This window comes from Lates calcarifer, linkage group LG2 (genome assembly GCF_001640805.2).
Source record: "Lates calcarifer isolate ASB-BC8 linkage group LG2, TLL_Latcal_v3, whole genome shotgun sequence".
NCBI lineage: Eukaryota > Metazoa > Chordata > Actinopteri > Centropomidae > Lates > Lates calcarifer.
Window position 1 is genome coordinate 7625493 of NC_066834.1, and position 17975 is coordinate 7643467.

Sequence of the window (17975 nt, forward strand, 5' to 3'; positions counted from 1 at the left end):
TATTAATTGATTGCAGTAGAACTAAAACATAAAGCAGAAGAATTAGTGTACATGCTGATGTAACAGTCAACAGTTACCAGAAGATGAGGCACCAGTCAAACAAGTTACTTAAACAACATTTTAATGATGTTAATCATCAGTTTGTATAGGTTAAGAGTGATAACAGGATTATGAGAAACAGCCTCTAACAATGTTGCTAGTGATGTACAGTCTGAAGGAGACGGTCTTAAATATCCATATAAAGACAAAGAACACGCTGAAAAAAGTACTTCATTGAACCGTTTTTTTTTTTTGTTTGTTTGTTTGTTTGTTTTGTTTTTTTTGTTCACATTAGTTACAAGACCTTTACCAGTACTGTATTTACATAGTGCAAAAAACACACTTGCTGTCAATTAACATACTTCAAACACTGTGATGGAAGTCATAGCAACAAAAAGCCTACACACACAGCGTACCTTTTATCAAACTAGAAATACTTTCATAATCCCAAGTATGACATTCAGTACACTGTCATCTCCCATCTCAGGGCTTCACATTGCATACAGCCCGACATACTGCATTTACACACCGCATCATCGTAGACAGGCTGAAATCTCACTATGATTCACTATCAAATACCATTATCAAATTGGATTCCAACTGTTAAAATGTTAAACTATCAAATGGCTTTAAGAACAAGATGATTGTATTTTTTAATACAATGCAAAATCAAAATCTCTTTTGTACACATGTATTTACAAGGGTTCACCATTAAGATGTGCATGACTTTGTGATGACTTGTTTGACCTACAGTGGTGACTCTGCCCTGAGGAGGGAGCTTCTCAGCTGTGGCGGACTGACTTCAGAGCTGGGTGCCTACATAATCTGTCTAAAGAATCTAGATGAGCTCCACAAGGATTAATTTCACTTGTAAGAAACCATGTCTGATTCGTTTTGTCAACGTGGACACTTTTAAACTTCAAAAATGCAGGTAAACACCTGCTATGAGTTAACTTGATTTAAGAGGCATTAAACACCTTTCTAGTTTCCCAGTTTTTTTTATAATGCTGTAAACTACTCCAGCGAGTAACTTTACCAGTATGTTCTGTGTGTAACTGCATATTTACCACAACATCAGCAAAATTTCTTTTTAGACAAAAGATCTCAGTGATGATAAATCTGATACACAGACTTCTAAAAATGTCTTAGGTCAATACAAAGGCTTGGTAAGAGACAGCTTGAGAGCCCCCCCTCCCCAATCAGAAAACAAACACCACCAGAGAGAACGGGAGCACTTTTTTTATGAAGCACAGACAGCATCTGGGAACTGAAGACAATTCCAGTCAAAGGGAAACAACCCCAAATAACTTCACACTTAGCAAATCAATATGGACACACCATTACATACTGTAGTAGAACCACCTAGACAAGGTTATATACACAAAGCTTGTTTTGCTTCTTAGAAGTTAAGTCATTTGAGTCATCTGAATACAGAATGAGACACATAAAAAACACACTCTGAAGACTGATGGGTGGGAGTGGTTTTGGTAGAAACTCAGAGCCCCCCGACACTGTAATATTCTGTAAGGAAAGCTAAATACCAACCAAGCAGTAATTAAGAAATGCATGTCTCTCCTTCCCTCATTGAGCAGTGAGGTGGAAAAAACACATTATTTACAAAAATAAAGCTAATGAACACAGCAAAATAAATGCAAACTACAGTATGTGCCTGTAAACACACACGCGCGCACACACACACATACACACAATACTTGCAGAGCTGTAAACCTTGCAGGGCTCTGAATAATGTAAGATGAGAGCTGAGAGGTTCCAACCTTCCGTCTCTGTGAGCTACAGACAGCGGTTCAACACCTTTTAGTGCTCATCACTTGCTCCCAGAAAAGTCCCCGGCTCTAAAAGAGTTCAGTTTCGGAGGAGGAAAATCAAAAACTTCCCTCTGAATTCAAGTGTAGCAGGTTATGGGCCGAAGAAGTGAGGGCAGATGAGTGTTTTGTTAAGAAGTGTCAATTATTAATCCCTCAAAATGTGTTAAGTTGTTGTTTGGTCTGCGACCCTGTGTGTTTGTAGGTTGGTCAGTTTCTCTGTAATGGGCTGTGTGTGAGTGTTGGTCAGCTGGTTGGATACCTGAGATTATGCCTAGTGTCAGGGGTTAGAGACAAAGGAGAAAAGCTGCTGGTTGTTGTGAGGAGGGATGTGTGAGAGCAACAGAGGACAGAGTGAATGAGTACATGGCAGAAAAGGAGAAGTGATTTCAGCCAGCAACCTTCTTGGCCTCCACTTGCTCTTTGCCCTCCACCATCGACTCTGTGATGTCCACTGAATCAAGGTCTTCCTCGTCCTCACTCTGCCCTCTCTCCTCATCATCTTCCTCTTCCTCCTCCTCTGTACTTTCTTGGCTCTTTCCCAGCTGCAGGTTTTCCAAGGTCTTTGACACCCAGGATTCGATACGGCTGCTGAGGGTGGGCACCTCTACAGAAATAGGTTCAGGAGTGTAGTCTTCCTCCTCCTCATCCTCCTCCTCTGCCTCTTCTAACATCCCGGGGACTAAGGTGGAAGTGGTGGAGGTAATGGAGGAGTTCAGTGGGCCTCTGCAGCTCCCATCCAATGAGCCTGTCTCAGTGCTCTGCTGTGAGGCCAGCTCCAGCCGGTCGTCGACACGGACCTCATCTCTCTCGCCAGCACCCTGTGTCTGAGGCCCTGGCCTGGGCTGTGCAACAATGGAGCCAGGCTGGGTGGCATTGGTGGTGCCTGTCGGTGCCTCGCTGTCTCTCTGGGTGGCTGTGGAAGGTGCAGGTCGACTCGGCTCAGCCTCTACAGGCTCCAGGGCATCTGAAGTCTCCACCATACTCCTCCAGTTGGTCTCTGAGGGGATTAATACATTTGTTAAGCTCCATTTTCTTATCTCTGCAAAATTAGCCGGTGGTGGAAAGTAACTAAGTACATTTATTCAAGTTCTTTATTTTCATGCAATTTTGACGAAATTACACTTTACTTGAGTCCCATTACTGTACTTTTTACACTACATTTATCTGACAGCTGTAGTTACTTTTCAGATTAAGATTTTATATTAAAAATACATAATCGTATATTTATATTGCATCACAACCACTAGATTTATCTGGTGACCCTTTGGAGTAGGCCTGACCCCTAGGTTGGGAACCACTGAACTGAGATACCAAACGTAGTTATAAATCAGTACTAACAACAGCTACAGATAACCCTAAAAAACTATGACAAAGATGAAAAGCAGAGAGACAGAAATGAGGGAACTTACCGTACTCCTTTTCATTGACCTCTGAGATGGGCTCAGAGAAAATTGAGCAAAAGGAGATGGCAGAAGCAGCGGAGTGGTTACGGGAATGTCCCATGTAGTGTGGGACTTTCTTGTCATTTTTCAGAGCCTCCTCTGCCTGCTCCTGCTCCAGAGCTGATACCATGTCCTTGTAGGCTTTCCTAGCCTCTTCTGTCAGAGACACTAACCGGTTGAAGAGACCCTGAAGGAGGTGAAGGGATTTAACCAAGTCAGTAAGATACAAAAAATATAGACATAAATGAACTGCTTAGAGATGATTCTGTGTTTCTAGAGTCCCTACATGTCTCAACTGCTCTATATTGACTACTAAGATAGATGTGATGTTAAGATAGAGAGATTAGATGGATATAAAATAAATTTATTACAATGAAAGACTTTCAGTGGATGTACCTCAGCTCCAGAATAGTTGAAAATGCCAACCACGCTGACAGGCACTAGTTTGTTGACACAGCGTCCAAGAGCTTTTCTGCCCAAGGCAAACACAAACGGGATCTCCTGCTCCCTAGCCATGGCAATTACATTGTATAAAGCTTCATCCAAACCACCTGCAACACAGTAAACAATAAGTGAACTAAATGCATCAAATTTGAGAAAACAAATAAACAAAAGAGTAGAAAATGTCAGGCAATGAATTGAACACAGGAGTGCCAAAAACTTGCTGTTTTGGCCATATCTAAGTTGGGACCCATTATTACATGACTGCTGGATTTGTACATGCTTATTTATACATCCAGCAGTCACTGTGTGGAGAAATGTAATTCATTTGAAGTTGTGTTTCTGGCCATTTAAGTCCAATATTTATTCAATTTTTAGTCTGTTTCTGTTCTCTGCCAACTCCTGAGAGAAGTATCGCTATGTTCATCAGCTGATCACTAACTGTTTGCTGCTGAGCAAGTAGTGAACAGTAAGGTGACATTCCTCACCTTTGGCCTGGATCTTCTCACAGTTGGGAGAGATGATCACACACTTAATCTTATGCAACTTCATGTGCTTGGTGACCTCTCTGAGACCCATGACCAGGCGGCGTTTGGATTTGGCCTTGGTAGGATCCTTCTGGTAGACCCGCTCCTGGAAGCGAACCAGTTCCTGTAACAGCAAAGTCACACTCTCGTCGATCTCCTTACTCAGCACTTGGTTACAGTACCTGCAGAAGAACAAAAAAAAAAAAAAAAAAAAAAAGACATGAGAGGGCACAGAAAAAAAATCAAAGGATGTTATAGATATTCATGTTAACTAACACAAATAATGCTGCAATTAATCAAAGACTTTAGAGCTTAAACAATATTACTATTAGAATAGCAATTAATTGTGAAAATAAATTTTCTTGCAAAATTTATTTCCTGGTTTCAGCCTGTAAGTGTAATGATTTGCAGCTTTTAGTTAACTGACCAGTTTTAGATTTTGGTCCAACAAAACAAGCAATTTGATTATATCAACTTAAACTAAAACTGTGATGGAGCCCTGTGATAGACCGGTGATCTGTCCAGGGTGTAGCCGTCCTGACGTACCATAGACCAAAAAAGTATTTGAAGAAATGACCATCAGAGCAGTCTATGATAAAAATAAATGTTGGTTGAAGCTCTAAAAGGCTTTAGTCTTTGTTGTTATCCTTAAAATGACTCTCACTTTAAGTTTATACAGCTGTTCATGACAACTTTTTTAATTGCTTGTTGGTTATGCTGATGCCATTTCACTTTGTTAGCCCCTTTTCTGATCAAGAAAAGCACTGCAGCCCCTCTACAAAAAGCACCAGATAACATGCATATTTGCAGTAACTTTTTGGTTTGATGAAATATCTATCAGAAAGTTGACGTAGCGTGGTCTGAAGAACAAGTGACCTACTGGTCAGAGCTGAGAGGTGGAGCTTGGCTACAGAGGCTATTTGGAGGCTTTAAATGCAAAATTCTGTTAGAGAAGGGTGGGCTGGGACAATAGGCCTACAGCAGAAGATGCAGAGGGACAAAGCTGCATTTGTGACCACTGGCATACATTTTTGCTGAGAGGGGACAATGTGCTAGGCATCCTTGCCATACTCCACAATTCTTTATTGTACAGTTCCGCCCTTAAAAACACCCGTTAACTTTCAGAGTGCGCTTCTCACAGCCAAGGCTCTGTGAGTTTTGAGTGGGACAAATATTTGCTTTGCTAACCCATTTTTGTTATACCACATTTTTTAAGACATTCCAATGCCAAGGATCCCTACAAAATGTCTGTCCTGTTCTATGTTTTGCTTCTCACTCCATATGGGGTAAAGAGTGTGTACTTACTCTCTGAAACGTCGGCTGTGGATCTTAGTGATGGCATTTGAGGCCATGGGACTCCCGATGCCAGAGCTGGCAGGAGAACCCTGGGACACTGGGGTGATGCTATAGGGAGAGTTCTGACTGGCTGGGGAAAGGGACGCATCACTGGGCACACTCAGACCATTCTCTATGGTACAAACAGCAGAACAGTAATAGCAGTAAGAATCTGTTTTGTGGATAAAAAAAGACGGGTACAACTGAAATGTTGTTGTTGATGAATTGCCCTCACCTTCTTGGGAGGCAGGCTCTCGTGAGAGATCATCAGTAAAATGTAGACACTCATCGCCATGCTCCTCCTGCCCTGATGACTCTTGTTCCACACTTGTCTTCCCTTTTTTTCCTTCACGTTCCTTCAAGATAATCTATAGAAAAATAGAAGGAAAACAGAATGTCAAAAACAAGGGGACTTCCACGATTCAATGATCCCAACTCTTTTTTACCAACTATTATACAAACACTCCTTAATCATCAACTTCAACTTAAAATCATTAACCTTCTTAAGGGCCGTTGGCCGTTTGACTTTAGGGATCTCTCTCTCCTTCCCTCTCTTGATACGGGGTGCAGTGGAATCCAGGGCATTATGTGGAGTGGAGTATTGCTGCTGATGACCCTTCAACATGGACGGCACATTGGTTGAGCCTGAGCTGTGGAATGGAGTGGTTGTTCCAACTGGAGAGGCAGACAATAAAGTTAGCAGATGTATGTGAAAATGTGCACAGGGGTTCATATTGTCTTTTTTGAATTAGGACTGTCTGAGTCAATTTAAATGTCATGGTCTGGCCACTTAGTAGGGGCAGTAATTCAAGCTGCTCTCAGTTACAGTTACCACGTCAGCTACACAAACGAGTCCTATTATGTTAAACAGAAATCAAGAGCATGTCTTAGCTTTAGTGTTTGACAATCACTATATTTTCAAATGGTGATATTACATTCTGTTTTTTGGATTTCAACTGAAACACGGGGGTAAAACGAGGGAAGGATTTCATCATCTGCATTAGGGTTAGGGACAAAAATGTCCTAAACATCCTAATGACTTTCCTAATGAATTCCAAACCAGGAGAATAAGACTACACCAGCAACAAGCTGACCATCAACACAGTATGAAAGACACTCTGAAAGACACTTTAATGTTCCAACAACAACAATACATACTATAAGCCTCAAAAAACTGTATTGAGCTTAACCCATTATAAATTATTTCAGGGATACTGTACTGTAAAATCATTTTTTATGTTGCTTGTTAATCTCTGATAGAGTTTAAGAATACCTGTAAAAGACAGCGGCTTTGTATTGGTGAGTTGTCTGGCCTTCATAGCCTGCTGATGTTTCTCCAAAGCTGCTAGCATGTCCCCCAAGTCCAGCTCGACAGAGGTTTTACTCTTCTTCCCTGCTGCTTTTGTGAATGCCTCCTGCCAGACGAGGAAAGAAAAGGCAGAACAAGGTCACACCCATGAAATACTCAAATACAATTTAAGATCATAAAGATAGTCATAGGTCAGGCAGTCCAGCAGTGAAGACCAGAACTGATGAAACAAGGCTAAGAAAGGTGTCAACAAATCATAGCATTCAAACCTTTCAGTGTTAGCCCAACCTACACAACCAGCAGACATAGTCCAGGTTTATACCTGTAATTTCTTCTGTTCCATGCTGATTTCAGAGTACTCCTGTGCTGTGGCCAAGGCAGCAGCCAAGGCCTTCTTCCTCTGGCTCTTGGCTCTCTTGGGAACAGAGGTGGTAATGGGGATAGGTGTCTGCACAATGTTGATAGGGGAGTTTTCTGGTAGGTTATCCAGCTGTGATGCATACAGAGACAAAAATGAACATTTAGTAGGGGTGTAAAGATACAAGAGTCAGTGATTCGGCTACACAAACATACAACCAAAAAAACAAACATGGTGTGTCTGTCAAAAAAAAACTTTCAAAAGTGTCCTCTCTCTGCACTTTCACATAAAGCTTTCAATGTCCACAACACATTGAAGGAAATGTCGATACCACCATGCCTGATGTTTACATCACATTCACAGTGTTCAAAATATGCCAGTAGTACCACATACATTGCCACTAATTTAAAGGTGATATACACACTAACAGTAATGTTACCAAGCAGAACAGGCAACAAAAGACAAGAAGTGTTTGTGCCAGCAGCTAATGCTACCTCTAAGCTTCTCCTGGTTTAAGGTGAAACTGTTCGTATCGTTCATATCGTTTTTAAGATTATCAAATTCAGGGGGATCAGAATGACCCAGGAATACCCAGTCAGCACAATTTTAGTGAAAAATTCAGCCTCCTTAGTGACAAAAAGTTATGCAGCGGATCACCCAGGAATAAAACTATTAATTCAGATGAATCAAGTCGCATTAACTCTGTTCCCAGCAGTCCAACATACTGTATTGTTACAAATTTATATGCATTGTTTTTGTTAACAAGAGTGGGCTGTGCTTCTAAATACAAATCAAACTGTCTGAGAGGGAGAGATAGAGATCCTGAAATAGTGAGCACATGACACAGAGCACACACAATCAAAGACAGACATGTTCAGAAAGCACTTTCCCTTACCAGGTTTTTAGGCAGTTTAGGTTGCGTGTGTGTCTGGGCTGGAGCAGATTCTGGTTTGGTGCCGCGTTGAGCAGCCCCTCCAGTAGCTAGATCTGGGAACTCATCCTCATCCTGACGAACAAGTACAAAACATTTAGCACAATACACTCTACCTAATATTGATGTGTAATGAAAGTGATGGAAACAGTGACGCACTGAGAAACTTTTACAATGAAATTTACAAGAAACCTACTCTCACCTCAAAGTAAAGGGGCTCTGGAGTGAGCTCAGTGCCAGCGACTACTGCTGGCTGTAGCCTTTGTTCTGACTGATTGGGTGGCAAACGCCCTGGGTAGCCACTATGGAAATCCTGAAAGGCAGAGAACAGAGGAGTCAGACAGGGTGCCTGCTAGCCATAAAGCTTATTGCCCTTGGTGAATTTTTGTATTTTGTAGTGTATTTCATACTGACTGATGGAGAACATGGTAGGAAAAGCAAGATCAAACATACTAAAGCTTGCAAGTTGCTGTGGATATTTCTCTTGCTCATGAAAATTTCCCAGTAGATCATCTCATCACGTCATTCAGTTGTTACTAAACTGCTGTTTATTTGTGTAAGTGCATTTTCTGTTCACCAGTATACACATATGGGCTCTGTTCCCCACAAGTGAATGGAGATTTGCTATACACTGATCCCTCCTCATCTGTTGCTCAGTAAGCTTTACAGGATGGAACCTTTACACCAAAAATAACTGCATTTTACTTGTTCTCATTAATTACTTCAATGTATTTGCCTGACAAACAGGAGTCTACTCTGTGTCAGTAGTCAGTTCTACTCTGTGTCACTCCAGTGGGATCTACTGTACCTGTGAGAAGTTTCTTTGTTCAGGATTCTTCCTCTGGTCTGCTCTTTGAAACTGTCCGTTTCTGTCTCCCCAGGACTTGGGGGTAGCCTGAGAAGCTACATTTACCCAGGTACCTGCTACTGAATTAAAAAAAAAATAGGTTGAAGAAAAGTCTCCATTCATTTGTAAAATATTAGATACTGGATGTACAAAAAAATATGGCTATTAAAGACTCATTCAAAAACATGTTGGGTTAAACTTACCTGTCATTACACCGGCCTCTACTCCCTGTACGACACAGACAATATGCAAAGGGTAGAGAGGAAAGACAAGATATATAGTATATGTTAAATATGGTACATACAATGTGCAAAGGTAATTTAAGGATTCAATTAAACGAGTATGTCTTCTGTGCAGTGCCAAGCACTGTTGTCTTGTATGCTGTGATATGTACTAGCTGTCTATCTATGATGTCTTCCTTTGTTACTTCAAAATACTGTTGTGATACTGCTTAATATCTATTAGCAAATAAAAGGAGGATTGAGACAAGTGCTTCGGCGTTATTTAAAGTGTACTCCACTTATGAAATTAACTAAATGAAAAACTGCACTTGACTGTTAGCAGAGCAATGTCATAGTAAATAGGTGTGTATTTGGAATTCAGCTGGGAAAAATGTTTGCATTTCCAAATAATGTGACTGAGGTCAAAATTATTCATTTAACTTAACCCTTATTCTCCTCATGATCACAATCAAACCAACTTTCTGGGGTTTGACTTAAAATTCTATTGTGACTAAACCCTGTCAACATATTCTGTTTCAGTCTGAAATACATCACATTACTCAAACTGCCATTTCACTCTAAATTCAAGAATGCTCAACTTCCTACTTCCTGGCCTTCACAGTTTTGTCGCGACTTCCTCAACAGCACTAGAGGGGCTGTCCAGCACAGCACCCATTCAGAATGAAGGAAGTACTGTTCAGAGGCACTATGAATTTACTGAGTATGAGGTAAAACAAATTCTTCAAAAGAATCTGGAGCTGATGCCAAGTAGCTAACATACCGTTGGTGCTGTTGTATTCTCTGCTGTTCGTTGTGTTACCCCTGCTGCCTGGTTGTGTTTGGGGCTACAGTAGCCACTGTCACTGTCTATATCTGCCTCACTGGCGCCCTGCTCATTGTAGCTTTCTGCTGGATGGGATGCCCGTCTTCTCTTTGTTCGGTTTTTCCACAATAGAGGACTAGCCCGCTCAGCAGCACACCGCCCTGACACTTCACCTGGGAAATCTGAGGACAAGGTGGGAGAAACCAGACCTATAATAAACTTGGTACACTGTGTTACAAAGTGGAATGCAACTGCTGCTATCACATTAAAGCTTGAGTGTTGATAAAAAAAAGGACTATAAATAACACTGATGACTCACTGAAAGCAAACTTAACCTGGAGTTAACTGTCTGACGTTTTTCATGTGACATAAAACAACAACTGACCGACAAAAACTAAAAACACAGGCTCTAGCCTTCTCAAAAACAGAGACATCATAGGTGACATCACAAGCTACACATGTCTCGAACTGGAAACTCTGCATTCCAGTTCTTTCAGAAGTTAAGTACAAGCATCATCAACATCAACCTGTAAGACCAGACACTGCACTTATTGGCATTGTGTCCCATTTCCTCACTGACAGGAAGGATTCTTGTTCACAGGCACAGCAGCTAACTTTAAAAAGTCTGGAATGTTTAGAGTGTCAGCTTCCTTTTAGCCACAGGATTAAAGAACAACACTTACGTTGGTCATACTCTTAGTTGGAAATTCAAACTTTTCCACTGCAACAACAAACAGACTTCTCATCATCTTCTTTTCTTTTTTTATTGCTAAAATACCTTGCATTAAAGGACTTAAATGTATCTATTGCCACAGTATTCTTACCAGTCTGCTGTGCTGCATCCACTAGCATGACTGTCTTTGTCCTTCCATCTGGACCCAAGGTACACACCTCCTTCTGCACAGCTACATTCCTTGTTGGAGGCCGGCGACCCCTTGGAGGCTGGCACACACCCAACTGTTGCTGCAGGAGAAACAAAAACAGGCAGTGCATGCTCACTTAATAGGCTGAGGATGAGGAGGGTGGATGTAAATGTGACAGTGTCACAATAAGGCTGTTGACCCTCTGTACCTTTGGGAGAACATTAGGCCGGACCATGCCTCTCCCCCTCTGGCTGGCCATCCCATATGCTGGGCCCAGTGGCAGTGGTCTTTCCCCAACATCTGTTGAGACTGGGTTGACCACACCAGTTTGCACAGGACCCGCATAGGTGCCAGGGAAGGGCTGGTAGAAGCCCATCACAGGTGGACATGGAGCAGGCATAATCTGGTAGTAAGCATAGTCATTGGATACAGGAGGCTGGGGGGAAGACAAGATGGGGTAGGCCAAGTATGGACCACCAGGGGTAGGGTTAGGCTGCTGCCAGCGCAGCTCCCCTCCATTGTACATAGGATGTTGCCTGTGAAGCAAAAAAGAGGTAACATGTTAAATTATTGTAAATATCCTACTCTATTCAAATAATTCTTCTCTGCCAGTGCTACAAGCAAGTCTGGATTTAATAAACATTAGTTTTTTGCCCATTTCCATGTGCACTGTTCTTTGAAAATTCTGACTATTTGTGACAAATGGGGATTGAGAAGCTGTCCAAATCTATTCCAAAATGTCCTGCCACAACATGAACACACTGAAAGTCCTCTCCCAGTGGATATAGTATGAAATACTACACAACACTTTACAAAATGTTACATGGAAGGCTGTGATGCAGGTTATGTTGTCTTAATACTAAGCTATCTAGCTTAGTATGTCATCTTAATATTGTTTTATGTGTGCTCTGTGTGCCTGCATTCTGTGGGAAAGGAAGAGATTAAAAATAAATGTAAAATCAGACTCTGTATTGGCAGATACTCAAAATTAAAGATTAAGAAAAACAAGAAGTTAAGAAAAACATGACTGCAACATCCTGAATTTATCATAGCATTGTGTTTGGTTTACTGGACTCTAGGTCCCTTATTTGAATCACTTTTCATTTTGTATTTTTCTCCAAACATGCAATAATGTTTGGGAGATTTTTTAAAAATGTGTTTGACAAAACAAGATTAAACTTCATTTAGCAAGAGAGAGAGGTGATGCATGGGTTAACATCTGTGATGTCGCACTGATGTGTATGATGGTTTGTTCGCGGGTGTCACATGGTATGAAGAAATGTTGATAAGGATCCAGATGACATTTTCACAGCCAGCTTACTATAGCGGGTATTTCCTTGCATTCAAATAGTGGGGAAGGAAACAAAGGAACGGATGTGTGCAGGATACAGCAGATCACTCTGGACAAAGAAAGAGCCACTGGAAACATAGATTGTGGTTCCATGTAAACTCTGCAACTCTGGGGAGGTTTCCATTCATAATTAAGCACTCTTAACAGAGCAATCTTAATGGCTCTAGCTCAATACACTGTTTAAAGGATCTGATCGTCATCTCTTTTGTGAGGCACGACATTAGGGACGCAGTGTTCTCTTCTTATTATTATAGTAAACAGAGTTATTCTGAAAATAGAAGGGTCCAGAAGAAAGAAGAAAAGATTGTTCTTGGGCAGTTCAAAATTGGGGCACCACCCTTCCCACAATGCCACAGGGAATGGCAATATTTTTGCCAAAATTGACAGCACTGGCAAAATCCATAATTACCATGAACCAGAACCACACTGTTAAATGGGGTTGAAGTGGCTGCCTTTAGAATGTCACCCATACCCAGATCTCCCCCTGCAGTGACAAGAGTAATGGTACCTATTTGGTTGGTTCTCCTGAACAAAAGGGTAGCAGGTGATGAGGTAGCTGGGTATAGGAGTGGTTTCCACCCCTCCACCACCTCCTCCTATGCCTCCGCTCCCTCCTCCACCACCCGCCTCTCCAGCAAGACTCATGCTGACCAGGGATCCTTCAAGACCTTTCCTCTGTGGGATGAACGGTTCCACTTCGGCTGAAAGCTTCACATCCTGCACAGAGACAAATGGGCAGCCATTACTGTCACACTGTGAACAATGGCAGCCAATTAATGACTACATGGTGTACTTGAAAGAGAAATAGTCAAAATAGAAAGCACAGACCTATTTTTTAAAATTGCTTAAATAAAGTGGCTAAAGTCAGTCACCACATTCTCTGTTTGTGTCATAAGCCCTGCGGTTTGCCTTCCCCATATCTGTGTACAGTACAACATAATCTTTTATTACTCTTATTGCCTTCCCACACCTATCAAACTGGATATGGTGGAAACAACAACTGATATCACCGTAGTCATGAAAACCCACCTATGTTCCTACATAGTTTGAATTTACTTTTTGTGTAGGTTGTGTAGGTAGGCCTTAAAATAAAAATTAAAAAGGCCTAAGGTTACAACTTTCCAACATGAACTCTAAAAACATTATAAAAAGATCTATGCCCAGGAAGTCTTAAGTTATTAATCAGAGTACTGAATGTCTGACAGAGAAAGAGAGAAGTGTATGCAGACTGACAAACCTCTTGTGTGTTTAGTGGTAATAACAGCTGAGCACTGCGTTTCCTCATACTGTTCCAGTTAGTTTACAGTCTTAAGTGTCCACAGCCATCAGTAAAAAGGTATCAGCCTTAAAACAGGGACATAAAAGCTTTCTGCGTTCATAGATGACATAACACACAGCTGCCAGGGGATCTAAGCAAAGTACACAACATGTCAAAGAAGGCCTCCAGCTATCCATCCAACTTCTTGTTAATATGGTGAGATGAGTCTCAGTACCTCAAAGCCTAAAGGAGTTTATAGTTTGTCTGAGAGATGTTTAATTTTATAAATGTTATCATCTGCTAAGAACTGATGAAGCCTCTTGGATGAGAGGTCTTCAAAAAGTCTTCAAGCAAGCATCTACAACCAGGAAAAGTTGCCCTTGATTAAACTTTTCTTGGATAACCGTGACCTGGATGACTGAGAATATTAACAGATATCATCTGCTAAGATGTAGCTAAATACACTGAAAATTGATTATGCAAGGTAACAGTAGATGAACATATAAAGCTTTTGTCTGAGGCCTTAAATGCTGTGTTGTAGACTTCCCTCAAAGTCTTTGACACGCTATAGCCTTTGAGAGCCCCCAGGAACAAACACCAGACTCAGACTTGTTAGGCATATACCGTGGGTTATTTTATCAAAATAAGGAGGAAAAGTTATTAGTTTCTAACCAGTTTTCAACTGTCACAAAGATATGGGAAACAACAAGCAAACTGGACTAACATGGAAGACCATCACATCCCATACATCAAATATCAAACGACAAGGCAAATGAGGATGTGAAGAAAATCATTTTTCTAACTATAACTAACTGACTGACTAACTAAAGCAGGAGGTGTATTTCTTTCCCAAATCCTTATAAAGAAGCACAAATGTAGCCGTACATTATCCCTAATATTTAGATACACTGTGTGTCATAATGATCATGTGTTGACGTAATCTGGATACAACAAATTCATTGCTGTAAAACATTTCTTGAAAGGAATGATAGGAGTGGTTTCTCTCCTGATTACGAAAGTGTCACTTTTTTATTAAACTGCAGGCAACACAGAGCTTTGACGGACTCAGATAAAGACCATTTCCTGAGTGCAAACTACCACAAGACATACTACAGTAAAAAGCTATATAAATCAAATCAATAAAGCAATTCAGTCAAAAAGCTGTGAGATATTTACAACAGGCACAGGAACGATCATGACCTCTCCAAGTCCCTGTGTACTAAGTCGAGGTCTTCTTCTGGTCAGTCTGGTTCTATGGGTCTCCAGATTTATGGCCAAACACACCAAGCCAACAGTCAGGCTCTTGTGGAGTAGGAAATGATACAGCAGACCACAGAGAGGCCAAAGATTAGGGGTCTGGGGCAGTGGAAGGCAGACTTTGGAATCAAACACAGAAGTATTTCTAAACTCAATCAGCTACTTCAGACTATTGTTCTGTAGAAAACTGGAGATACAGTCTTAAATAGGTAGGTCACGCTTAGTGATGACACCATCTAACAGTCAGTATAGGCATGTATTTCCTTAATATGTTAAAAGCAAAAAATAAAATCAGAAAGCATATCACTGTTTCACATACACTGTTGTATACCACTGCTGTATCCACATTGTACTGCTACATCTTTTGACATAGTAATCCTTAAAGTCATAAAAACTTCAACTTTCATTTGAGATTCCTCACATGTTTGTCAGACAAAGTAAACTATCAAGAAATCCTCCAAAAAATGAGCAAAACACAAATGCTGGGGTAGTACTACATTTTCTCAGTTTACGGTGATTTTGCTCAACAAGTGAAAGACCTCATGATATGATGCCATAAAAATGAAATTAGCGAAGTAAATGAAATTAACAATTTCAGGCAAAACCTCAATTTTCCCCCTAACTTACAAAAATAAAATGACTGCCCCTCTTGTCCAGCTCTTTACAGTCTTTTTCCATTCCTGTCTCTGTTTGAAAGTATCTTTTACACCTTTGGGTGCTCCTCATTTGACACCATGTTGGCACTGGTCTAACCCAAGGTGGCAGCTCTGTCCAAGAGGTCCCATTAAAAATAATCTGCTATTCTGCTAAGGATGAGGAGAGGTGACAGGGTTCAGAGTACAAAGATGCCCCCTCACGTCTCTGAAACAGTGGTCGGGATGCATGAATATTGTGTCAGTGCAGCCAGTGGATGTCACACAGACAGCTATTGTCTCCCACTGCCACTGTCTGTGGGTGGTTCCCTCATTTTTCGTTAGGTAATCTATAGAACCCATCCTGTCTAAAAAGACTGAAAGTTCTGCCAGTTCAGCAGAGAAGACCAAACTACAGATCTAAGAACAGATTTTTACAAACTCCCAGGGAGTGAGAGCAGCCTCCATGCCCAGACTGATAGAGCTTCAAGGGTTTAAGACCACAGTCGTTGGTCTGAACCTGTACGATTCCACAGTATAGCTGAAAGGGTGTTATAGGATTAAGTTTTAGAGGATAAAGTAGGGACAGTAGTACAGGATAAGCTAATTACACAGCAAGCCGTAGCATGGAGGCTTCATGTACACCAATGGTGAATCTTGAATTCTGAACACTACTGGAGCAATCCAACTATTAAAAGGAAAAAGTGAAGGAGAACAGAGCTGGTCAGAGGATCAATCTCTTGATTCAACCATGGGTCTTTGTGTATCTCTGTGTTCGTGAGAATAGCTCTGATTGTGAGGGAAGGCAATGAGGTCAGACCCAGATGTGCATCAGTTAGGGATGACAGAACTCGGAGTGATTCGACTGGGGGCTACTGATCTCACAAGCCTCTGTTTGTGCAAGCATTTATTCTCACACCAGTTGCTTTCCAATGCAACCAGACAGTATCTGTGTCTGTACTGAAAGCAGGGTGGGCTGTGTAGATAGTGGAGCACATTCATTGAGGCTTTTAAGAGGTTTGACAATAACAGAGATTGAACTGATGAATTAAGGTAGGTAGATAAGTACGCCTAGCTATAAACCAATGCAGTCTAATACAACAGTCCATAATTCCTACTGTGATGGAAGTTATAAAGTTCAGTTTATGTTTAAATTGTTTTAGAGAGGCGTTAGTTCAACTATATGGTCATTTTGGAGGATGTAGTTTGCTTAACTGTACTGCATTATACAGTGAGGTGTGTCTATCATCTAGCCTACCCTAATTTATATGTATGAGGTGGGCAAAATCATAGACACATTTATTCTGAGGATCCCCATGTTGTCACCTAATTAACATCATAACACCACAATAGGCTGATTTACAGGTTAATCTGAGGCATTGGTAACACGCCTTGGGACACCAAACCCGAACAATCAAACTAAACTTTCTGCATTGCAAACGGCGTCAGAGGAATGCCATACATGCAGTAGAACCAGACATTCCTCCTGTGACGGTCCACGAAACCTCTCCTCCTCTCCCGACAACAACACTACTCTGATGCACACATTCCTTCCTGACAGAAACCTTTTTGTGAAGTTCATCACTACAAAATGTTACCAAACATTGCGATTAAAAAACCACCAGCTTGTATCTGCAGCCCTGTTTCAAATGACTAGCGCCGTCAAATGACAGCTGAGATGTTTAGCTTTAGCTAGTTAGCTAGCCAAGCTAACATTGGACTTTCTTGTCTTTCTGGGCTTAACGCATGGAAATGTTGTCATGAAAATACATCGGAATCATTTTATAAAATGACTAAAACCACATGCATCGCATTAGGAGAAAAGAAACGAATTATCCGCTATCTTTTACAATGAGCTCTGGTTACCGTTAGCTGTCTTGAGGTTAGCTTACTAGCCAAGTGGGATAACTGTCTTGCTACTGCCCGTGACAAAACACCAAATCATATCGTGTTGTTATTATGGATAATGACTCAAATAGCTAATTTAAGTCTAACAGAAGCAACGCCACTATTTGTAATTGAAATACCCAAATAGCGGTTTTTCGAATAACGTCAAAGAGAAACCAAATTTGGGCCTCGGCAGCTTAACTAACGTTATATTTCCCTTTCAACCCATTGAAGCTATAGCAAGCCCCCGACAAAAACCAGATAAATTTAGAAAATAAACTGTACCTTATTGTCACTAGCGTCCATGTCAGTGAGCCTCGCCGCGACAGACCTTCATTGACCACTGTGTGGACGTCAGGAGATGGGCCCTTTTAATTTCTTCATTGTGAATAGATGACAATAATAATGATGATCAGCGAAGGGCTGTAGTGATTCACACCCAGTTCTCACTAACTGGACCCCACCGCTAACTGTTGCTAGATGGTGCTGCGTCAGCTGGCGGAGCTGCGCACAGACCGGCCTGTGGCTATGAGCTTCTCTGCTGCCGAGAAAGCAATCTGCTGTCAGTATGGAAATGGGAGTCACCTGGAACGGAAGCCGCCGAGGCCCAGAAAGCTCTGACTGGCTG

General features: G+C 41.3%; 1 protein-coding gene across 4 annotated transcripts; it reads right to left on the minus strand.

The window, feature by feature from the left end:
- Nucleotides 1-104: 104 nt before the first annotated feature.
- On the minus strand, nt 105-17918 carry secisbp2l (SECIS binding protein 2-like). Of its 4 annotated transcripts, none has more exons than XM_018683576.2 (18): nt 17633-17918; nt 12822-13030; nt 11171-11498; nt 10924-11062; nt 10058-10281; nt 9259-9283; nt 9017-9132; nt 8411-8521; nt 8173-8283; nt 7242-7409; nt 6884-7025; nt 6110-6285; nt 5846-5978; nt 5581-5743; nt 4237-4457; nt 3704-3858; nt 3275-3494; nt 105-2862 (listed from the first exon to the last, which is right to left on the minus strand). In XM_018683576.2, exons 1-18 carry the CDS (start codon nt 17651-17653, stop codon nt 2252-2254), a joined length of 3273 nt encoding a protein of 1090 aa, XP_018539092.1. In that variant the 5' UTR covers nt 17654-17918; the 3' UTR covers nt 105-2251. The 4 variants fall into 4 exon arrangements, with proteins under 4 accessions (XP_018539092.1, XP_018539091.1, XP_018539089.1 ...); XM_018683575.2 differs by having other exon boundaries at nt 9017-9135; XM_018683573.2 differs by lacking the exon at nt 17633-17918 and adding an exon at nt 13551-13613.
- Nucleotides 17919-17975: the final 57 nt, after the last annotated feature.